The sequence below is a fragment of the Erythrolamprus reginae genome, chromosome 6, assembly GCF_031021105.1.
Source record: "Erythrolamprus reginae isolate rEryReg1 chromosome 6, rEryReg1.hap1, whole genome shotgun sequence".
Taxonomy (NCBI): Eukaryota; Metazoa; Chordata; class Lepidosauria; order Squamata; family Dipsadidae; genus Erythrolamprus; species Erythrolamprus reginae.
Genome location: NC_091955.1, coordinates 41244136 through 41269319, shown reverse-complemented (window position 1 = coordinate 41269319; position 25184 = coordinate 41244136). Strand labels below are relative to the sequence as shown.

At 40.1% G+C, this 25184-nt stretch overlaps 1 protein-coding gene across 6 annotated transcripts in view; it reads right to left on the bottom strand.

Moving 5' to 3' along the window:
* Positions 1-25184, bottom strand: part of MON2 (MON2 homolog, regulator of endosome-to-Golgi trafficking) — a 331402-nt gene that overhangs the window by 232473 nt on the left and 73745 nt on the right. For all 6 annotated transcript variants that reach the window (XM_070755596.1, XM_070755593.1, XM_070755594.1 and 3 more), the window contains 3 exons: positions 20473-20597; positions 20044-20183; positions 17961-18111 (listed from right to left, as the gene is read on the bottom strand). In XM_070755596.1, coding sequence (XP_070611697.1) covers positions 17961-18111; positions 20044-20183; positions 20473-20597 — 416 coding nt within the window. The remainder of the gene's footprint in view (positions 1-17960; positions 18112-20043; positions 20184-20472; positions 20598-25184) is intronic.

The window sequence follows — 25184 nt, the reverse complement described above, 5'->3', positions numbered from 1 at the left end:
ATTTTCAAGAAGAATAATCAAAGATGAGATACTGAGATTGACAAAAAATGAGACTTTTCAACGCAATGGGAAAGAAATTACGATTCTGAAACAAGTTCCGAGGAGAGTTCGAGAGAGTAGAAGACAGTACTACTTTCTTACAAGCATTTTGATCAGAAAGAGCATTGTTTTCAGATGGTTGGTACCTGAAGGTTTGACTCTGACTTGGCAATCGACGAGAGTAAGAATAGAAAGTGTGGAACAAGCAAGATCTTTCTTGGCACGTACCGGATTGGACAAATTGAACAAATCCGGATAGAATCAAAGAGTAGTGATGCCAAGATGGGGGCCACTGGAGGTGGAGGGGAAGAACTACTGGCAGTGGAGCAGGAACAAACCCAGGCTTCACAGGAATTAATTTTGGAAACCCGACTCCGTGAACCAAAAGAAGCCATAAAGTACTATAAATAAAGATGACACAAGAACTGAAAATATTTTCAGTTAACGTAAATGGATTGAACCCAAGGAAGATGAATCAAATATTAACTAAACTTACGAAACAAAAAGCCCAGATAAATATTTTACAAGAAGTTCATATTAAAAAATCAAAACGAAGTCTTCTTAAAAATTCAAAATTGGGGAAATTATATACTAGCTTGGCAAATCAAAAGAAAAGAGGTGTAGTAATGTATATCGATGAATTAATTGAATCCAAAGAAATATATAATGATAGTGATGGGAGGATGTTGATTGTGCAATTAGACTTAGAACCAAAACCTCTTGTAATTGTCTCAATTTATGCACCAAATGATAACCAAAAACAATTCTATAAAGACCTGCATGAAAAAATTAATGAATTATCAATTGAAAATATGATAATAATAGGGGATTTTAATGCAATTTCAGATGATCGAGTTGATTATACTGGGAAAAGAAAAGAAAAGAAAAAAAAGGTAATTTTGCCTGGGACGTTCTGGAAAATGTGTGCCGAATTAGCATTAAAAGATGTATGGCGAGAACAACATTTAAAAGACAAACAATATACTTTTTATTCTAACCCGCATAAGACTTGGTCTAGAATTGATATGGCATGGGCCCCTCTACATATAATGGAACAAATTAGTAAAATAGAAATAGAGACAAATAATTGGGCAGATCATAACCCTTTATCTATATATTGGAAAGGTAAAAGGAAAATAAATAATTGGTCAATGAATAGAATCATAATAAAAGATCCAGAATATAAAAAATGGATAGAAAAAGAATTAGAGCTTTTTTCAAAATAAACAAAAATATTGATACCACTCCTCAAAATTTATGGGATACAGCTAAGGCGTATATACGTGGACTAACAATATCATTTGTAGCAAAAAAAAAAACAAAGAGAGGAAAATATGTTATGAAAAATTATTAGAAGAATTTAAAAGTTTAGAAATGTTAATGCAAAAAGAGGATAAGGATGACAAGTTAAAAAACCAGAGAGAATTAATAAGACATAAATTGAGATTAATAGAACAAGAACCAATTGCAGAAAAAATAAAAAGAGCAAAACAAGAATATTTTGAATATGCAAATAAACCTGGAAGATGGTTGGCATATAAATTAAGGAAAGAGAGAGAAAATAGAATTATAAAAAAGTTGATAGATTCAAAGGGTATAATGAAACATAGAATAGAAGACAAAAAGGAAATAGCATTGGAATTTTATAAACAATTATATAAGAAGGAAGAAATAAGTGAAGATTCAATTTTTAGTTATTTGGGAAAAATAGAATTACCAGTATTAACTGAGGCGCAACAGCAAAGATTGAATAAACCTATTACAGGTATGGAATTAAAACAATCCATAAAGAATCAAAAAAATAACAAAGCAACAGGTATAGATGCAATACCAGCAGAATTTTATAAATTGGAGATAGAAATATTTTTTTCAAACATGCTTGAGATATATAATCAAATATTGGCGGAAGGTAAATTGCCAAAAACATGGTCAGAAACTTTAATAACCTTAATTCACAAAGCAGATACGGAAAAAGAAAAAATTGAAAATTATAGACCTATTTCACTATTAAATGTAGATTATAAAATTTTTATATCAATATTCGCAAGACAAATTAAAAACAACTTAAGAATAATAGTAAATACATTAGAATACTATGAGCAACATCCAGAAAAGCAAATGGCGCTTATATTTTTAGATGCGAAAAAGGCGTTTGACAATGTAGACTGGAACTTTATGAAAATACAACTAAACAAGATGGAGGTAGGAACAAAGTTTTTTAATGTAATAGATGCTATATATTCTGAACAAACAGCTAAAATTATAATAAATGGTGAACAGACTAAAAAAGTAGATATACAACGAGGAGTAAGACAAGGTTGCCCAATATCACCACTATTATTTATTTTAACATTAGCGGTACTGTTGATAAAAATAAGAGCAGATAGGAAAATAAAAGGTTTGAAGATAAAAAAAGAAATTTATAAAGCACAAGCATTCGCAGATGATGTGGTGTTTGTTTTGGAGGACCCAATAGAATCCATTTTAAACTTAATAAATTCGATTGAAGAATATGGGAAAGTTGCAGGATTGAAAATAAACAAAGAAAAGATGCAGATATTAACAAAAAATATGACTGAAACACAAAGAAAAAATTTAGGAGATTTTTCTAACATGAAAATTACAAAAAAAGTGAAGTATTTAGGGATATGGATGACCTCCAAGGCTATATCATTGAAAAATGATAACTATTTAAAACTGTTAAGCCAAGTTAAAAAAGATTTAGAATTATGGAGTAATTTACAACTATCATTAGTAGGAAGAATTTCTACAATTAAAATGAATATCCTTCCCAAAATTTTGTTTCTCTTTCAAGTTATTCCAATTAATCCAGGACCTAAATTTTTTGCTGAACTAAATAAGGTAATAAAAAAATTTATTTGGCAAGGTAAAAAAGCAAGAATAAAACAAAACTCATTAGAAGATCGTAAGGAAAGAGGAGGCCTAGGTCTCCCAAATTGGAAATTATATTACCATGCCATCGCTTTGACATGGATAAAAGAATGGTTGACCTTAGAAAATCAAAGGATACTTAACCTAGAAGGGCATGATTTGATGGTTGGTTGGCACGCATTTATATGGTATGATAAATTAAAAACACATTCATATTTTAAAAATAATATTATCAGGAAAGCATTGATAGAAGTATGGAACGAAATAAAGAAAAACCATTTTTTAGTAATGCCAGAATGGGTATCACCCATTGAAGCTATTACACACCCGAATCTTAAAGAAAAAGGTAAGAATTGGAAATATAGAGAATTGTTAGATGATAAATTTAAATTAAGAACAAAACAAGAATTATATGACTTAGGTATCGACTTGGACTGGTGGCAATATATACAGATTAGTTCGAGATATCATATAGATGTAAAGACTTAGATTTTTAAAAAAGAAAATAATGTGTTGAGTAAATTATTATTTCAAAATTATTCAAAAATAATTGGAAACATGTATAAATATCTATTAAATTATAGAACGATAGGTTGGATATTGAAAGACAATATGATCAGTTGGTGCAAAAATTTAGGCAAAGAGATAGATTTAGATACATGGGAAAGAGTATGGATGTATAATTGGAAAATAACAAAATCGATTTCCTTTAAAGAAAATCAAATTAAGATGTTTTATAGATGGCACCTTCCACCGTATAGAATTTCTAAAATGTTTTCGTCTGTATCACCTATATGTTGGAAATGTAAAAAAGAAATTGGTACATATTATCATGCGTGGTGGACATGTCCTGAGACAAAAATATTTTGGAACAAAGTAGAGAATTGGATAAACGAAATAACAAAGGAGAAGATTAATAAATCTCCTGAATTGTTTTTATTGGGTATTTCAAATACAAAGTATAAAAAAGAAATTTATTATTTAATAATACATATATTGGTTGCGGCACGAATAGTATTCGCACAGAAATGGAAAGAAAATACAATACCAAAAGATACTGAAGTATTAAAAAAAATTATAGAGTGTGCAGAACTAGATATGATGACTAAACGTTTAAATAACCAAACTGAAACAGAATATTATAAAATATGGGATAAAGTATACGATTGGTGGAATTTTAAAAATGGTATTAATAATTAACTATAATATAGAATGAAATATTAAATAGTATTACTTCAGATCACAGAGAAGGAGAAGAAGGTAGTGCTGTTTACTTTTTGCATTTGCATTTTTTGAATTCAAGGAGAAGGGGCATTTATAACTGGCTGTTACAGACAATTTTATTAGCAGTTTGTTTTCAAACACAGACCAATCAGATTAGGCTGGGGCAGGATTAGACTGGGAAGTATAAAAGGCAGGAAAAAGCCATTTTAATTTGCACTTCAGATCACAGAGAAGGAGAAGAAGGTAGTGCTGTTTACTTTTTGCATTTGCATTTTTTGAATTCAAGGAGAAGGGGCATTTATAACTGGCTGTTACAGACAATTTTATTAGCAGTTTGTTTTCAAACACAGACCAATCAGATTAGGCTGGGGCAGGATTAGACTGGGAAGTATAAAAGGCAGGAAAAAGCCATTTTAATTTGCACTTCAGATCACAGAGAAGGAGAAGAAGGTAGTGCTGTTTACTTTTTGCATTTGCATTTTTTGAATTCAAGGAGAAGGGGCATTTATAACTGGCTGTTACAGACAATTTTATTAGCAGTTTGTTTTCAAACACAGACCAATCAGATTAGGCTGGGGCAGGATTAGACTGGGAAGTATAAAAGGCAGGAAAAAGCCATTTTAATTTGCACTTCAGATCACAGAGAAGGAGAAGAAGGTAGTGCTGTTTACTTTTTGCATTTGCATTTTTTGAATTCAAGGAGAAGGGGCATTTATAACTGGCTGTTACAGACAATTTTATTAGCAGTTTGTTTTCAAACACAGACCAATCAGATTAGGCTGGGGCAGGATTAGACTGGGAAGTATAAAAGGCAGGAAAAAGCCATTTTAATTTGCACTTCAGATCACAGAGAAGGAGAAGAAGGTAGTGCTGTTTACTTTTTGCATTTGCATTTTTTGAATTCAAGGAGAAGGGGCATTTATAACTGGCTGTTACAGACAATTTTATTAGCAGTTTGTTTTCAAACACAGACCAATCAGATTAGGCTGGGGCAGGATTAGACTGGGAAGTATAAAAGGCAGGAAAAAGCCATTTTAATTTGCACTTCAGATCACAGAGAAGGAGAAGAAGGTAGTGCTGTTTACTTTTTGCATTTGCATTTTTTGAATTCAAGGAGAAGGGGCATTTATAACTGGCTGTTACAGACAATTTTATTAGCAGTTTGTTTTCAAACACAGACCAATCAGATTAGGCTGGGGCAGGATTAGACTGGGAAGTATAAAAGGCAGGAAAAAGCCATTTTAATTTGCACTTCAGATCACAGAGAAGGAGAAGAAGGTAGTGCTGTTTACTTTTTGCATTTGCATTTTTTGAATTCAAGGAGAAGGGGCATTTATAACTGGCTGTTACAGACAATTTTATTAGCAGTTTGTTTTCAAACACAGACCAATCAGATTAGGCTGGGGCAGGATTAGACTGGGAAGTATAAAAGGCAGGAAAAAGCCATTTTAATTTGCACTTCAGATCACAGAGAAGGAGAAGAAGGTAGTGCTGTTTACTTTTTGCATTTGCATTTTTTGAATTCAAGGAGAAGGGGCATTTATAACTGGCTGTTACAGACAATTTTATTAGCAGTTTGTTTTCAAACACAGACCAATCAGATTAGGCTGGGGCAGGATTAGACTGGGAAGTATAAAAGGCAGGAAAAAGCCATTTTAATTTGCACTTCAGATCACAGAGAAGGAGAAGAAGGTAGTGCTGTTTACTTTTTGCATTTGCATTTTTTGAATTCAAGGAGAAGGGGCATTTATAACTGGCTGTTACAGACAATTTTATTAGCAGTTTGTTTTCAAACACAGACCAATCAGATTAGGCTGGGGCAGGATTAGACTGGGAAGTATAAAAGGCAGGAAAAAGCCATTTTAATTTGCACTTCAGATCACAGAGAAGGAGAAGAAGGTAGTGGCCCGCGCGCCTAACGGCGCGCGAATCATATAACTATAAACCAAAATCAGCAAAGTTTGGTAGCAATAGGGATTGTTGATTTTCCTGCTAAGTACTTGTATTTCAATACATTGTTAAGATGACTGGCTTGGTGCAGTGTAACATTTGTTTGGCTGTTGTCTTCCGTAGTACCTTGTGGAACTTGGGGTACTGCCCTCTTTGCATAAGGACATCTAGGTTAGATGGCGAGATCTCTAGATTGCAGTCCTTAGTTTGTAGCTTGCAGTCAGAAGTGGAAAGATTGTCCCAGCCATGTGCTGTAATGCAGCCATGTGTCCAGCCTCCACTTCCACAGCGCCCCCCGAGGAGGAGGGCTGTGTGGACAACTGTCGGTTCAGGAAGATTGCGTGCAGTTGAGCAAAAACATAGCAATTTTGGTCTCTCTGTATCGAATTCCTATAGTGTTCTTGCGGATTTAAATAGTAAGGATGTTGGAGATATTAGCAAGGTCCCTCAGGCAGAGAATGAGGGGATGTTCAAAGGGGAAGTTGTCGTAAATGTTACCAAACCATCAAGTACAGTTAGTAGAAATAAAAAGAGGACACATTTTCTTGTGGGTGATTCGACCGTTAGAGGTGTTGATTTGGGACAGAGCAAGGATGTGGTTAAGGTGCTGAGGTGTCTCCCAGGGGCCACTGCCAGCAGGGACAGGAGGCGGATTACAAACATTGTTAAGACTGTGAGTAAAGGTAATAACGTTGATGTGGTGGTGCATCTTGGCACAAATGATTTGTCCCAGAGAAATGTTAATGTAGTAAAAAGAGATTTTCAATGTCTAAGTGTGGAGCTGGGTAAAATAACTGATTCAGTGACTTTCTCAGAGGTGTTACCGGTTTGTGGCCAAGAGGATAAAACAACGTGTATCAGAGAGTTTAATGTGTGGTTAAGGCAGTGGTGTAAAGCTGAAGGTTTTGGCTATGTAAGTCATGATGTCAGTAGGTGGTCTAATAGGGAGTTGTTTAAGAGGGATGGTTTGCATCCATCATACAGAGGTACCCAGGTGCTCGGTGAGGAATTCAGAACTTTTTTGGACAGGCATTTAAACTAGGTAAAGGGGACAGAGATGTAACTGATGTGGGTGATTTCTGTCCCCGACCAATGAGGATAAAGCAGTTTTTGGAAGCTTATGAAAAGGGAGCTGCAAATAATATAGATGTAGTTGTTGATGATAAGGGGCAAACTAATAACGAAAATAATGTTCTTCGGGTAATGTGCACAAATGCTCGAAGCTTGAGCAACAAGCTCTGTGAATTAATGGCCATAATATCTAGAGATAATTTGGACCTGGTTGCCATAACTGAGACATGGTTTAAGGATTCTAATGAATGGGAAATATCCATACCAGGATATACACTGTATAGGAAGGATAGAATAGAGAGAAGGGGAGGTGGAGTAGCCATTTATATTAAAGAAAGTCTAAAAACAACACTAATTCAAAATACGTGTCAAGATCTAGAGACTCTCTGGATTTGCATGCAAAATAAAGAAGGGTCTGTCATTAGAATTGGGGTGATCTATAGGCCTCCAGGGCAATCCGAGGAATATGACAACAAGATGGTGGATGAAATTACCCAAATGGCAGTAAAGGGAGATATTGTGGTTATGGGTGATTTCAACATGCCTGATGTTGACTGGAATATCCCCAGTGCCCTTACATGCAAAAGTAAGAATATAGTAGAGGCCTTTACAGGAGCAGCTCTGGCACAGCTGGTTAAGACACCAACTAGAGGGGAGAATATTCTAGATTTAGTTTTTACGAATGGGAATTGGGTTTCAGATGTCAAGGTGGGAGAAAATTTAGGTTGCAGTGACCATCTATGTTTGTGGTTTGATGTAAAAACTCATTGTGAGCAATCCTATAATGCAACCAAAGTATTGGATTTCAGAAAAACAAATTTTAATGCAATGGGAGAATATTTAGATAATGAATTAAAGGGGAGGGATAAAATGGCAGGAGCGAGCATCCAGTGGACTGTATTAAAAAAGGCCATCTTAAAAGCCACTGGACTGTATGTAAGACAAATAACTAAAGGTAAAAGGAAGAAGAAACCGCTATGGTTTAGCAATGATGTAAGGGCTATAGTCAATGAAAAAAAGGCTGCCTATAGGAGGTATAAAGAGTCTGGAAGTATAGCTGATAGGGAGGTATATAAAATGAGACAGAAGGAGGCGAAACAGATAATATATGCTGCTAAAGCCTCAAAAGAGGAAGAAATTGCCAAATCTGTAAAGAAGGGGGATAAAACCTTCTTCAGATATATTAATGATAAGAAGAAGAAAAACTGCGGCATCACGAAGCTTAGTACCGGGAATAATACATGCATTAATGGGAATAAGGAGATCGCTGACCATTTTAATAGCTACTTCTGTTCAGTTTTCTCAAAAGACACCTTACAAAATAATACTATAGAGGGATATAGCATTGCTTCCAGCTGTACGGATTCAGCTCCAGTGATCTTAGAAGCCGATGTCTTAGAAGAACTTGAACGATTAAAGATAAATAAGGCAATGGGTCCAGATGGCATCCACCCCAGAGTTCTTAAAGAACTCAGATCTGTCATTGCTACCCCCCTGACTGATTTGTTTAACCAATCCTTGTTAACAGGAGAAGTTCCTGAGGATTGGAGAATGGCCAGTGTTGTGCCTATTCACAAGAAGGGCAGTAGAGAAGAAGCTGGTAACTACAGGCCAGTTAGCTTGACATCAGTTGTAGTTAAAATGATGGAGACTCTACTCAAAAAGAGGATAAATCAGCACCTAAAAAACAATAACTTATTAGACCCAAATCAGCATGGCTTTACTGAAGGCAAATCATGTCAGACTAATCTCATTGATTTCTTTGACTATGTCACAAAGGTGTTGGATGAAGGTGGTGCCGTGGATATTGCCTACCTGGACTTCAGCAAAGCCTTTGATACGGTTCCACATAAAGAGCTGATAGATAAATTAGTGAAGATTGGACTTAATCCCTGGATAGTTCAATGGATTTGCAGCTGGCTGAAGCGTAGACATCAGAGAGTTATTGTTAATGGCGAGTATTCTGAGCAGAGTCAGGTTACAAGCGGTGTGCCACAAGGATCTGTTCTGGGTCCTATTCTTTTTAATATATTTGTGAGTGACATAGGGGAAGGTTTGGTAGGGAAGGTTTGCCTATTTGCCGATGACTCTAAAGTGTGCAATAGGGTTGATATTCCTGGAGGCGTCTGTAATATGGTAAATGATTTAGCTTTACTAGATAAATGGTCTAAGCAATGGAAACTGCAGTTTAATGTTTCCAAATGTAAAATAATGCACTTGGGGAAAAGGAATCCTCAATCTGAGTATTGTATTGGCAGTTCAGTGTTGGCAAATACTTCAAAAGAAAAGGATTTAGGGGTAGTGATTTCTGACAGTCTCAAAATGGGTGAACAGTGCAGTCAGGCGGTAGGAAAAGCAAGTAGGATGCTTGGCTGCATAGCTAGAGGTATAACAAGCAGGAAGAGGGAGATTATGATCCCACTATATAGAATGCTGGTGAGACCACATTTGGAATACTGTGTTCAGTTCTGGAGACCTCACCTACAAAAAGATATTGACAAAATTGAACGGGTCCAAAGACGGGCTACAAGAATGGTGGAAGGTCTTAAGCATAAAACGTATCAGGAAAGACTTAATGAACTCAATCTGTATAGTCTGGAGGACAGAAGGAAAAGGGGGGACATGATCGAAACATTTAAATATATTAAAGGGTTAAATAAGGTCCAGGAGGGAAGTGTTTTTAATAGGAAAGTGAACAAAAGAACAAGGGGACACAATCTGAAGTTAGTTGGGGGAAAGATCAAAAGCAACATGAGAAAATATTATTTTACTGAAAGAGTAGTAGATCCTTGGAACAAACTTCCAGCAGATGTGGTAGATAAATCCACAGTAACTGAATTTAAACATGCCTGGGATAAACATATATCCATCCTAAGATAAAATACAGAAAATAGTATAAGGGCAGACTAGATGGACCATGAGGTCTTTTTCTGCCGTCAGACTTCTATGTTTCTATGTTTCTATTACTAATAACTTTTTTCTCTTGTTTTTTCTGTTTGCATAAACATAGAATATTTTAAAATATAAAAAAGTTTAATTAACAAGTTTAATATTGAAAATATAGAGTTAAAAATTAACAAGAATGTAATTTACATGTATGACATTTCTGCTTTGATCTGATCATAGCTAGGATTTTTATATTTTTGTATTAGTTAGACTTCTACGATAAGAGGAGCAATGGTAGCTCCTTAAATGTTTATTGTTGTATGTCCTTGTTTGTCCTTTTAAAAAATTCAATAAATTTTTTTTTATAGAGTATTGATTTTATGAAGATATAGGTATTTTTCCTTTTGAATATTCAACTATCCTTTCTTTCTTCTCTTCTATTTAGTAGAAACCATATATACTTTATATATATTTTGCTCTGTTCTTTTCTTTCTTACTTTTTTACTTTTTTACTTTTCCTACACTTTACTTAAAGATTAAGTTAGTCACGTTAGTTAAGTTAGTTACATTGAGTATTTAAAATTGAACTATATAGCCTAAATAATTTAGATGGTTTAGATAGTTTAAATAGATTTGGATATTTGGATATATTTATAGGTTATTAGAGATTGAATAATATCTAACAATAGTTAACAAATATAATAGATTTAATAGTACTAATAGATTGTTATATATATTACTTATGGGATATTGAATATTGTTTATATTTAGTTGATATTGATATAAGAAAAAACTATATTAGAAATAATTTTAGAAATTGTTTAGGCATATTAATAGCTATAAGCTGAAAAAATAATAGAATATTGTGTAGAGGATTTGATTAATGGTGGTTTGGGATAGAATATATGATATATTAGAAAAGCAAAATAAAATATTGAAAGAAATGTCAACCACCAATACAACCACAATGGCTACAAAAGGAGGTAAAAAACAGCAAATAACAGGGGCCACTGGAGGTGCATCTCCAGCAAGTCAAAAATCTATTGAGGAGATATTTAAATCAGAGAAAGCAGGGAAAAGCGAGAATACAATAATATATAAATTTATTATTATTATTATTTATGGCTAGTCAGAGTTAGGCCAGAGTCATAAAAACTGCAATTAAAAGCACACAAGGCATAGCTTACATTCGGAGCTGCTTGAAAGAAACCTCCATATTTCTTAACGCAGATTGATGACTCAACTCTTCTCTTCCTCTGACACCCGGACGTGATGAATGAATGAATGAATTAACCCGGTCCTCTCCTTAATATTTCTTCCCTGCTCTCTTCGCCTCTGCAAGCGTCTGAAATAAGGATTTACCCATCTAGCATCTGCTTCTCCTTCACTTGAATCTGAACCCATACAAACAACCTGTGGTTGGTCTCCTACTTCTTCTGCCTCTAAATCAGGCCCTACCACTAATTCATAACCACTTTCTGAATCAGAATCTGAAAAATCCCTACACTGAACAGGAGTATACACAACAGTTTGTAAGGTTGGTTGTGACGTGCTGTTAATAAAAAAAACCTTATCTCAATATATAAAACAAAACAATTTCCCTTTGAGTATAAATTCCTTAATATTTTAAATATCCTTAAATTAATGGTATAAATTTAATTCAATGAGCAAGTCAAAAACTGATGATTATATTCTAATATTCTAACACAATAATATGCTTATTCATTAATCAAAATAAAGGAAAGGAAAAAACAATTCATTACTTTATATATATAAACATGTATATTTTTAACTATTGTGTTGATCTATTTACTGTTCTATTGACATTTATCCTATAACAGTCTATATAATTAGCAACAAATTTTAACAAAATTGCCAGGGGAGTGGGGGGAAATAGCAAATTCTAGCAATTCATCTATTTTAACTCAGAGCAACAAAGAATTAGTAAAGTAAAATAAGAAAAGGGATAGAAAGAAGAGAAAAAGAAAAAAAACAAGATAATTTCAAATAGTTCAAAAAATATTCAATCCAATTTGTGCATCTTTTCGAATTGATTGGGGAAAAAAATAAAAAGTAAAAACAAAGAAAGTTCTGGTAGTTGATTGAAGTCCGGGATCACTGTGATGGAATTTAAAAATTATCAATTATCACTCACAGGTCTGTAGAAAAAACATCAGGAATTTAGGTGTTTAATCCGAGTCAGTATATTTGCTCTAGTTGTTTCGGGAGGCAAAATGTCTCTGAAGATCCCCGATTCAGCAGCTGTTTCTGGTCGCAGAACACGGAACGTTGGCAGCCAGATCAGCTGGGAAGATGGCGACTGCTAGCTGTCACGCCACTGTGGCGGGCCTGGGACAGGAGTTTATCCTCTATCCTGATGCTTCTTGACTTCTCAGCGGCTTTCAATACCATCGACCATGGTATCCTTCTGCGCCGACTGGAGGGGTTGGGAGTGGGAGGCATCGTTCTACGGTGGTTTTCCTCCTACGATTCTGGTTGGTCGCAGCTGGTATTAGCGGGGGTCGGAGGTTGACTCCTATGTTCCTATCTTGTGGAGTTCTTGAGGGGTCGGTCCTCTCCCCCTGCTGTTTAATATCTACATGAAACCGCTGGGTGAGATCATCCAAGGGCATGGGGTGGGTTACCATCAATGGAAGTGATGTGCTAGTGTCTGGAGGCTGTTGGGGTCTGGATGGGTGCCAACAGACTCAGACTCAATCCAGACAAGACGGAGTGGTTGTGGGTACTGCCTCCCAAGGTCACATCCATCTGTCTGTCCATTACCCCAGGGGGAGAGAATTATTGACCCCCTCAGAGAGGGTTTGCAACTTGGGCGTCCTACTCGATCCACAGCTAACTTTCAGCTGTGGCGAGGGGGGTGTTTGCCCGGGTTCGCCTGGTGCACCAGTTGCGGCCCTTATCTGAACCAGAACTCATTACTCACAGTCACTCATGCCCTCATTACCTCGAGGCTCGACTACTGTAATGCTCTCTACATGGGGCTACCTTTGTAGAGTATTCAGAAACTTTAGGTCGTGCAGAATGCAGCTGCAAGAGCAATCATGGGTTTCCCAAGGTATGCTCATGTTACACCAACACTCCGTAGTCTGCATTGGTTGCCGATCAGTTTCCGGTCACAATTCAAAGTGTTGGTTATGACCTATAAAGTCCTTCATGGCATCGGACCAGAATATCTCCGGGACCTTCTTCTGCCGCACGAATCCCAAAGACCAGTTAGGTCCCACAGAGTTGGCCTTCCCTGGGTCCCATCGACGAAACAATGTTGTCTGGCGGGACCCAGGGGAAGAGCCTTCTCTGTGGCAGCTCCGACCCTCTGGAATCAACTCCCCCAGAGATTAGGATTGCCCCCACCCTCCTTGCCTTTCGTAAACTCCTCAAAACCCATCAGGCATGGGGAAATTGATCCCCCTGGGCCGTTCCCGCTTTGTGTATGGTATGTATGAGATGCATGATTGTCTTTTATATTAAGGGTTTTAAAGTGTTTTTAAGTGTTGGATTTGTATTGTTTCTGTTGTGAGCCGCTCCGAGTCTACAGAGAGGGTCGGCATACAAATCTAATAAATAAATAAATAAATCTAGTCCAAGCTTTAGTCTTTTTAATCTCTTGAACTTTTATTTTTACTTTAACTCGAGGCTGCGATTGCGTAATCACACCGGAAGTTCGTCTTCTTCTATTCAACACATCCAACTGTAATCCACACCGTCAAAAAGATCACCACGAGGAATGAAAAATTAATCCATGAGGGGGAAACAATTAGGCAGTCCAAAGAGAAAGAGAAAGTTCGATTTTAAACTCTAGTCCAAAATAATTAGTCCGTGTTTTACAAGGGTACTTCCGGGATACTTAAGTGACGTTCAGAATCTAGTAGTTAACAACCAATGGCCGATTCCACGCAAAACAATAAAATAAAATAAAGAAAGTGGTAAAAATACTTATATCCTAAAGGAGAAAGAAGAAGAAAAAGACGAGATCCTGACTTGCGATCTTTTCTTTCTTTTTCGCTTAACTTTTTTGATAGCGACTTCAGCTGAACTCACGTCTTCCTGTAGCACCCGAAACTCGGTCTCTCAGTCGCAGAAGTTTATTATTATTATTTTTTAGATTTTTAAAAATTTCTCTTATTATACGCTCAAAGTCCAATAACGTTTCCTTTTTTAAAATTTCTTTTTTTTTAGTTCTTTAGCCAAAGTGAAACAGTCCAGATAAATCAAAGCTGAGAATTGTGCTATATCCTTGTTCTTAGTACGCTGATTTTTTAAAGTCCTAAACTCTTCTGGTTGCTTAGCCTGGCACCGCTACTCTGCCGCCTTTTCAGTCCGATTTCAGCAAGCCAAGAGAGGTTACGATCTCTTTTTTATTGAGAGAAAAAAAAAACTTTACTTTTGGTGATCTGATCAAGCCAATCTACTTCTGGTGAACTTTTAACCTTCCTCCTATGATTGCTCTGTTATGGCCGGACAGCCACCATGATCGCTACCCAGTTCTTCTTCCAAGGAGCTGTGGGGCAATCCCTGCCCTACAAGACAGTGGCGATCTGTCTCTAGGGTTCCAGGAGACCCCCGATTCCGTGGTCAAATCTGCCGGGTCTGATCAGACCGCCAAAGGCAGCCTCCAAGGAAGAAAATAAAGGTCCAGGTACAGAGCTCCGTTCCCTGCCTCCCGTCATAGAGCCATCTAAACCAGAAGCCCCCCTCCCTCTCCTCTTAATAGACCTTCCATAGGGGATTTGGAGTCCCCCCAGGCCATTGACACCGTGCCTCTCTGAAGCGCAGGTCCTTGCCACGGACGGGATTCCCTGCCTCGGGACTGGGGGTGCAAGCAAAAGGAGGTGGGGAATCCCGGTGGGGTGGCAAGCAAATGGGAAACGGGATTCCCCGCCTCCTTTTGCTTGCACCCGCAGTCCCGAGGCGGGGAATCCTGTCCGTGGCAAGGACCTGCGCTTCGGCCTCAGGCAAGGCTCCCTGGCTCTCCCGGGGCGCCCCATCACCTTAAAGCAGCGAAGCCCCCCGCTGCCGCTTTTGCCCAGTCCTCCGTGGGGGGGGGGGGAGGAAGAGCCATGCCTGAACCTGGATCCTGCATAGGAGCAGCCACCTGCTCACTTTCTCTCGCTTGTTCCACCATGGCTCTTCCACACACCCCTCAGAGGACCGGGCAAAAGCGTCTGCGGGGAACTTTGCTGCTTTAAGGCCCCGCTCACTCACTTGCTCTCATGCCGGCTGTCAGGACTTTCTCTCCGCCTTTCTCCTCCCCCTCGGCCAGGCCAGCCGCGCCTCTTCCCAACCTCCCTCCCTCTTCCCTCCTCCCTCCCAGCCTCCCGACTGGGTGACAGCTCCCTGGCATTCGCCTTCCTCCGCCGCCACCAGCGTCCGGCTCCTCCTCCTCTTTTCACTTCCGTACAAGATGACAGCCGGGCGGTGGTATGGAGGCTGGGGAAGTCGGGGGCAGATTCCCCTCTGCCTGCCGCCCCCCCCCCCCGAAAACTTTCAAGGAGGGTGGAAGCCCCAGCTTTCCGCATGTGACAATTCACCCATGGAGCACCCTCCGGGGAGCCTCTGCTGTCTCTCCCCACCGCCTCCTCCATCCACCCCCAAACAAGGATCAGAATGCCGGCAGTAATAAGGCAAAAAGGGTGAGGTTTTGGATGGGCTTGCACGCATTATTTGCTTTTACATTGATTCCTATGGGAAACATTGTTTCATCTTACGAACTTTTCTTATTTTGAACCTCTTCACAGAACAAATTAAGTTTGTAAGACGAGGTACCACTGTACAATATGTTTAGCACTGCAACATTCATTTGCATCAAAAGTAAAGTTTCTTGAGATAATAGGAGGCTGAAATAAACCGGAACAAACTTTGACTTATGACCAAAATTGAAGCTAAAATTTCCACTGGAAAGCAACTGTGAGTTGTGCTTCATTTTACAATTCTTGTCACAGCTAACCAAATCACTATAGTTAAGTGAATTGACTTTGCTTGATGTAAGTCAGCTAAGAAGGTTAGAAAAGATTATTACATGACTCTGAAACAGTGCAACTCTTATAAATATATAACAGTTGTTGCTAAGTGCCTGAATTCTGATCATGTGATCATGGCGATGCTATACTAGTTGTAAGTCTGAAGAAAGGTCATAAGTCCTTTTTCAATGCTATTTTAACTTTGAATGGTCACTAAATGAATAATAATTGCCATAATTTTAAAAATTCATTTTAAATTACAGAGAGAACTAATTGTATCTAGTAGTTTAACATGATGGACTAGGACCAGGAGATCCATGTTCTAGTCCTCTTAGGGATAGAAGCCAGTTGGATTACTTTGGATCACAAGTTATTGTCAGCAACAAGTGATTTTTATCAAGTAGTCAGTCATATTGTCCATTACAATAATCTAAGGACTATTCGATCTGTCCGTCCATTGTGCTGGGGAGAGAAACATTGACTCCTCTGATAGGGTCCACAACTTGGGTGTCCTCCTGGACCCACAGTTGAACTTTGATCACCATCTCTCAGCTATGGCCAGGGGGACCTTTGCCCAGTTTCGCCTGGTGTACCAGCTGCGGCCCTATTGGGACCAAAAGGCTCTGCGCACAGTCGCTCAGGCCCTCATCACCTCCTGTATTGATTACTGCAATGCACCCTAAAGGAGCTACCCTTGAAGAGTGTTCGGAGGCTCCAAATTATCCAGAATGCAGCCGTGTGAGTTATCATGGGTGCACCTCGATACACCCATATAACACCTATACTCCGCGAGCTGTACTGGCTTCGTATTAGTCTCCGGGCACAATTTACGGTGTTGTTTATTACCTATAAAGCCCTATATGGCTCAGGGCCAGATTATCTATGGGACTGTCTCTTGCCACATACCTCCCAGAAACCAATTAGAGCACACAGAGTTGGCCTCCTCCAATCCTGTCAGCTAAGCAATGCAGGCTGGCGGGATCGCGGGGGAGGGCCTTCTTTGTTGCCGCACCTGCTCTATGGAATCAACTCCCCCCTGATGTCCGTACTGCTCCCACCCTGCTGGCTTTCCGTATGGCCATGAAGACCTGGCTATGGCGGTAGGCCTGGGGGCCCTAAATCAACAACTAGCTTGACCACCTGTATGAATGGCTAGTACGTGTGTTGTTGAGTTGTTCTACTATGAGTTTTAATTAGGGTTTTAGAATTTAGATTGTATTTTTTACTTATTTTTATTGTTGTTTGTAATTTGTATTGTTGTAAACCACCCTGAGTCCTTTAGGATTGGGCGGTATAGAAATCAAATTTTAAAAAAACACTTCAAATTATTTGCTTATTTAGCAAATTAACATAGCTGTCTCTCTCACAAATAACTGTGTGATTTACAAGTAAAATAATTAAAAACTATTAAAACAATTAATTTTTATATGCCTGATATAAAAACGTAGACACAAATAAAAACAAAAATAAAAACAGAAAGTAATAAAGCATAAAAGTACCATAAAAGACCAAGGGAAGACAACCATTTAACCTTATTCAACCATTCTGAAAGCTTGCTATAGGATTCCCAGGATTCATAAAAAAACATATTTTCAAGGCTTTCTGGAAGACTAACAGAAATGAAGCTAATCTCAGCTCAGGGAGAGTGATATTTGGGTGACGAGGAGATTACAGCCTTTTCCATTCTTTTATAAAATTTCCAAATAATTCTAACTGGCTCCTTACACAAACTTCGCGTGTTTTTTTATTAAGAGTTTTTAAAAAAAACAAATGGGATTATAACATCGTTACTACCAATTTTTGATTATTCTAAATAGCATATATATGTGTTGAGGGGAATGGAAGATATTTTACTCTGCAGGTTTGAGAAGATGAATTAAGCAAGTTTATAAAAACAGAGAAATAAATTATTTCACTTACTAGGTAGCTTTAGCACTACCCTGTGCAGATATATTGAGTATAGGTATCCAAGTACCTCTATATTCAAAAGCAGGTAATACTGTCACACCTCCACCAATACCTAACATTCCAGGATTAGATTGTGCTGAGGTTGCACTAGGAACATTGCCTCCTATAAAACAAATTAAAAAAAGTAATGTGATATATTGTGTTATGGAGTAAAACAAGAGACTGAGAAACTTTAAATACTAATGATTCAATCTTCACTTCTTGTAGTCCTGCAATATGTAGATAACACTGACATAACCCAGAATTGAATTACTGTACTTTTTAGAGTATAAAACACACCAGAGTATAAGAAGCGCTTACTTTTGGGGAGGAAAATAGGGGGGAAAATCTACCTACCAGGTATTCATCTGATTAGCATCGTTAATCTGTTCAGCTTTAACACATTATTTTATCCCCTGGTTAGGGATGAAAAAGCCTTTTTCAGAGGGAGTAGGAATGAAAACAAGCCTGCAAAGACTTAAGGCAGGAAAAAACCCTTCTTCGAAGGGAGTAAAAAACCAGGAAGATGGTTAGCATCTAGTTAGGACTGGAAAGAAAAAGCTTAGAAAAAGCTACATTCAGAGTATAAGATGCTCCTAAATTTTCAGCTTCTTTTAGGGGGAAAAAGGTACATCTTATACTCTGAAAAATATGGCAGATAATACCTTCAACAATGACATGTTTAATTTATTGATATAAGCCAGGCATGTCAAACACAAGGCCCATGTTCTGGCTAGATGGCCGCCACCTGCTTCCATGCTCCACTTGCTGGCTTGTCCTTGTAGCCCGTGAGACATCCCTTTTGCTGAGGCGGGATGGGGGGCTTGCTGGCTCCATTGTGGTTGCATAAGTCAGATCTAAAGTTGACCACATTCAGGCCTCCGTGTGAGACAGCCACAGCTGCCAGCAGCAAGGTCAACAGCGCTGTCAATTTCTCTCCTTCCTTCATCTTCCTGAGTGCAGAAGAAGGAAGGAGATGGGAGTGAAAAGCAGGGGGGAGGGGAGGGAGGGAAAAGGGTGTGCATAGGAGCAGTAAGGGGGGAGGGGGGAGGCGGGGGAAGGGGGGAATGGGGGAAGGAAGGAAGGAAGGAAGGAAGGAAGGAAGGAAGGAAGGAAGGAAGGAAGGAAGGAAGGAAGGAAGGAAGGTGGGAATGAGAAGTAGGGAAGGCAAGCAGGCGGGCAGGCAGATTATGAGAGGGAGGAATGTCTAAGGGAAGTCCTTAGAACTTGGCGGCAACCAACAGTGCTGCTGTCCTTTCGCCATCCTCTTGCCCCCTCCTTTCCTGGTGGTCTCCCATCCTACAGCTGAAGATGCTTTGGTAACAAAACTGGATCTCCATTCAAGGAGAGAGGATGGGCCTCCCTCTGACTCACACATTTTGCCCTCCTGCAACCACCATGAGCAACCTGGCCAAGGAGTCAGTATAGCAGCAGCAGCTTTGAGGAGGAAATAAGTGCAGCTAGGCACCCCTTTGGGAAGCGAGGCTGGGCTGGGTTATAAGGTCCTGGTGCCCTGGGAGCTCGAGGGCTGGGCTGCGCACTTGCCCTGCACTACCCAGGGCTCTGGCAGCCTGTGTTGCCATCTGAGATCCTCTACCTGGACTGAGAGGGATGATGAGGCTCCTCTGGTGGAAAAGGGTTTGGCACTCACCCTGCTCTTGCCTTTCTCTACTGAAGCCAATGGATTACCCCCCACCCCACCCGTCCCATCTGGGCCACCACAAACTCACTACATGAGTGATGTTGAGCTGGCCACACTCCTGGCCCACAGCCCCTCTCTCAGGTCAACCACAACTCTGATACAACCAATGATATTAAGTTTGACACTCCAGATATAAGCCATCAGAGTTCTTTCAGAGTTCTAAAAATGTAAAGCATATTCAAAAGATCATAGACTTCCCTCTGATCAAATATGATTTTTTTGTGTAAAAATTTAAATGAACAGTCACATAAGTAAAAATGTTGTAGCAGAAGAATTATAAAATAATAATAAAAATATATACAGAAATAGGATTGGTCCTTGAATAAACAATTTAAAACAATAGATTCCATTTACCAGTTTGGTTTATTGTAGCTGAGGCACTTCCTAGGTTTGGTACAAGAAACAGTGATTGAATAAATGATCCCAAAGCATTCACAATGTCACGGAATACTTTGGTAGAATGCTGCTTCATATCATAAGATTGACAAAATGACCTGGTAAAGATATGAATAAAACCATTGTTACTTTTATTTTCAAACATCCACTGAATAAACAATTTGTGACCCTATATTTTTAAATACTTGTCCTTATGTGTATTAAAATTAGGAAAAGACTTCATGTTTTACAGCAGTTTGTAAATTCAATAATTCAAAATATATTTTAATACCAGGGCTTGGTAATACTTTCTGGCATACCCAGCAAGAATTCTAGAATATCGCCAAATATATATTATTTTTTTAAAAAAACCTTAATTTAGTACATCAGTTCAGGAAAAGCCTCTACCTTAGTAGTTGTGGTTGCACGCAAAGTCTGTGTATGGATTCTGCTGCAACAGCTCTTAACCACTGAGGTTTATCTGAATCCAAAAACTTTACAAGTAATGACAGAAAGATTTCACATTCCGTTACCTAAACAACAAAAAACAGTGTTAAGAGACAAATAATTCTAATTTAGATTAATGTGTGCAATAGGGTACTGTTACTTACATTTACATTTAGCTATTTAGATGTTTTAAAGGGAAGCAGGATTAAGAAATCTCAGTACAATTTTTCAAGGCCATAAAGTTTTATTCTAATGTGAACAATGGTCTACAGCAAAAAACCCTGAAATGTACTTCTGTACTTGCATAGAACTGAATTGAAAATGACCCAGGGTAACTTAAGTACTGTTTCCTCGAAAATAAGACTGGAGGAGAGGTCTTACGTTTTTTTGAGGTACAGGAAGCAGCGAGTGTGATCACCACATGGCTGCTGGGCCCCTTAACTGTGGCCTGTGGATCAGCTGAGCTAATTGGGAGTTGCCTATCATTCTATGCCTCTGGGCGCCTGGAGGTGTTTCTTACACACTCTTGCCAACCCCAGCCCTGTCGCAGCACCAGGCCACCTTACAGCACTTCACGTCCTTGCCATACCTGTGGGGGTGGAGGCATTGAGCTGCAACCATCAGAGCTGGCAAGTCCAATGACGAGTGAGGCTGTGGCGGCGGTGGGACATGTCAGTATAGCGCCCGCCAGCCACTCATCAGAAGGCTGCTCTCCTGACCAGGTCTAGTGAGCGGCACCAGAAGGCAATGAAGTATCTAGCCGATGGTAAGAATGGGGAGGCAATGATGGCGATGGGACTTCTAGCAATATTTATTTATTTATTTGTTTGTTTGTTTGTTTGTTTATTTTATTTGTATGCCGCCCCTCTCCGTAGACTCGGGGCAGCTAACAACAATAATGAAACAACATATAACAAATCTAATACTTAAGACCCTTATTTAAAAAACTGAACATACACACAAACATACCATGCATAAATTGTACAAGCCTAGGGGGAAGGAAATATCTCAATTCCCCCATGCCTGACGACAGAGGTGGGTTTTAAGAAGCTTATGAAAGGCGAGGAGGGTGGGGGCAATTCTGGTGGGAGTTGGTTTCAGAGGGTTGGGGCTGCCAGAGAAGGCTCTTCCCCTGGGTCCCGCCAAACAACATTGTTTAGTCGATGGGACCCAGAGAATGCCAACTCTGTGGGACCTAACTGGTCGCTGGGATTCGTGCAGCAGAAGGAGGTCCCGGAGATATTCTGGTCCGATGCCATGAAGGGCTTTATAGGTCATTACCAACACTTTGAATTGTGACCGGAAACTGATCAGCAATCAATGCAGACTGTGGAGTGTTGGTGTAACATGGGCATATTTAGGGAAGCCCATGATTGCTCTCACAGCTGCATTCTGCACGATCTGGAGTTTCCGAACACTTTTCAGAGGTAGCCCCACGTAGAGAGCGTTACAGTAGTCGAGCCTCGAGGTGATGAGGGCATGAGTGACTGTGAGCAGTGACTCCCGGTCCAAATTTGGCCGCAACTGGTGCACCAGGCGAACCTGGGCAAACGCCTCCCTCGCCACAGCTGAAAGATGTTTCTCTAATGTGAGCTGTGGATCAAGGACGCCCAAGTTGCGAACCCTCTCTGAGGGGGTTAGTGATTCTCCCCCTCCCAGGGTAATGGACAGATGGAATTGTCCTTGGGAGGCAAAATCCACAGCCACTCCTTCTTATCAGGGTTAAGTTTGAGTCTGTTGACACCCATCCAGACCCCAACAGCTCCAGGCACCGGCACATCACTTCCATTGCTTCGCTGACTGGACATGGGGTGGAGATGTAAAGCTGGGTATCATCAGCGTACTAATGATACCTTACCCCATGCCCTTGGATGATCTCACCCAGCGGTTTCATGTAGATATTAAATAGCAGGGGGGAGAGGACCGACCCATGAGGTGCCCCACAAGGGAGCAACCTAGAGGTCAATCTCTGACCCCCCACTAACACTGACTGCGACCGACTGGAGAGGTAGGAGAACCACTGAAGAACAGTGTCTCCCATTCCCAACCCCTCCAGCCGGCACAGAAGGATACCATGGTCGATGGTATCGAAAGCCGCTGAGAGGTCAAGAAGCACCAGGACAGAGGATAAATCCCTGTCCCAGGCCCGCCAGACATGATCCATCGATGCGACCAAAACAGTTTCCGTGCTGTAACCGGGCCTGAATCCTGACTGTTGAGGGCCAAGATAATCGGCTTCTTCCAAGGACCGCTGGAGATGGAGCGCCACCACCTTCTCAACAACCTTCCCCATAAAGGGAAGGTTGGAGACTGGACAATAGTTGTTGAGAATGGCTGGGTCCAGCAAAGGCTTCTTGAAGAGGGGGCAAACAAGTGCCTCCTTGTAGGGATCTGGAAAGGACCCCCTCCCCAAAGAACCGTTGACAATCTTCTGGACCCAGCTCCGTGTCACCTCCCTGCTGGCCGAGACCAACCAGGAGGGACATGAATCCAGCAAACAGATGGCGGAACTCACAGCTCCAATGGCCCTGTCCACTTCATCAGGTGTCACCAGATCAAACTCTTCCCAGACAGATGGACAAGTACGGGCCCCAGTCACCTCGACTGACTCGTTGTCAGTCGACTCTGTTATCCAATTATCCAACATAGCTGCTCTTCAGCTGTTCACCCCTCTGGCCATGCACCTGCTTCTAGCCATGCTTCCCAAAACTCTGTACTATGCGGTTGGCCTGGCCATGCCACTGTGACAGGATGTCCTGTCACTGTTGCCACTTGTGGCTAGACCTGGTGAGGAGAGTGGGCTGCTGACAAGCACCTGGCTGGTGTTGTCTTGCCACAGCTGCCTCTTGGAGGATTCTGATTCTGCTTTTGGCTGCATGCAAGGAAAGCAGCAGAAGTTTTTCTTTTTCTCCCCCGAACTTAACCAGAAATTAGTCTTTGTGAGACTTGTCATTGCTTAGAGCAGGATTCTGCAAGGCTTGTTGTGCTGTTGCACACATGAACAGCAGCACCGCCATGAGCTTCATCATAACAGCACAGTTGGTGTCCTGCCCCTCGCTTAGCCACTTGCTCCCTTTATCAAGGGATGGGACAGGGAGAATTGAAAGTCATGCCATCTCTTCTGCCCCCCCCCCCACCGGGCATGGCAGGGCTTCCTGTCCCTCACTAAGCCACCCGCCCTTTATTGAGGGAGGTAGTAGGTGGAGAGGGGTAGGAGGGAAGAAAGTGTTTTCCTAATTCCCAGACTGACTGGCTTCTTCCCGGTAGCTTTTTCTCTGCCTTTCAGCGTCAGCAGTCAAAAACAAGAATTTTCTGGGCAGAAAAGCTTGTCCTACCCATCACCACCCAAGTGCTCTTGCCTCCTCCAAGCATTTCTTTGCCTGCCGGTACTTGATTTCCAGCTCCGTCGCCTTTCTTGCCATTGTGTGCAGAAAACAAGTTAGTGGGACTACAGTAAAAAAAGCTCAGTCAATTAATTCCAACTTCTCATGAGAGCTTTTTGTTTACAGTAGTCCCATAAACATGTCTGCCTGTATACAACAGTGAGAAATGTGATGGAGCAACAGAACCCAGAAGTCTTTCTTTCTCTCCCCTAAACTCCACCAGAAATGATTTTTTGTCAGGCTCATCCTGCCACAGCTGCTGCAACTTGGAGTGGTCCCAAAGGCTCTCCATTGCTTGGTTTAGGGCAGATGGTGTCTGGAAGGCTCAGCTTCAGTAGGTGGGCAAGCAGGTATAGCACAGAAGAGAAACAGTGCAGAGGAAACCCTTTCAAACTGTTAGTACAGGGTACATGGTTGTTAGGGATTGCCATTGTAAACTGCATCTTGTACACTTGTACCAAACTTGTACTTAAAGGGTTAATGTGCACTTAAAGGGTTAACTTGTACTTGAAGAGTTAATATTCAAGTCTGTTTTGTCACATCCTCATTGAAGCTATAAAAGCTCATTATTTTGCTCAGTCACTTCCTTTACTTTTGCCCAGAGAAGGGGGAGTTGTGTGTTAAGCTCCGTGCTTGTATAAGCTTTGTGCTTTTATCTATATTGTATAAGCTTCGTGCTTATTATCTTCTTGTATAAGCTTCGTGCTTATTATCTATATTTTATTTTAGCTTTGTGCTTATTATCTATATTGTGTTTTGCTTTGTGCTAATCTTGTAATTGCTCAGTGCGTATTATTCTGTATTTGCTTCGTGCTTATTCTGGATTGTTTATATTTTGTTTATATGTAAATAATACTTATTTAACTCACATTCATGATGAGAGCTCAGCTGCCAAGGGTTGGGACATTTTGCGACGGAGATATGTGCAAGACAGTATCGGAGCACATCTACAATTGTCCAAAGATTAACTTATTGTGCCTGAGGTTTCAGGGCGTTTGTTGGGAGAATCTTCATAGAGACCGTTTGCAGTTCAAAGAAGAAAAGCCTCAGCAAAAGACTTTTGTGGCTAAAAACATTTCTGTTAGGACTTGCTACATATGTAGACAAAAAGGCCATATCGCAAGGTTTTGTCAACAGAAGAAGAAACCTGGTGAGGTCTCAGTGACTACCAGAAAGGTACAAACCAGGAATGGTAAAGATGGTTTGTGGGTTGTTGACAGTGGAGCGACGCATTGTTTAGTCAATGATAAGAAATGTTTTGAGAAGCTATGGTCACCATCTGCTCCTTAG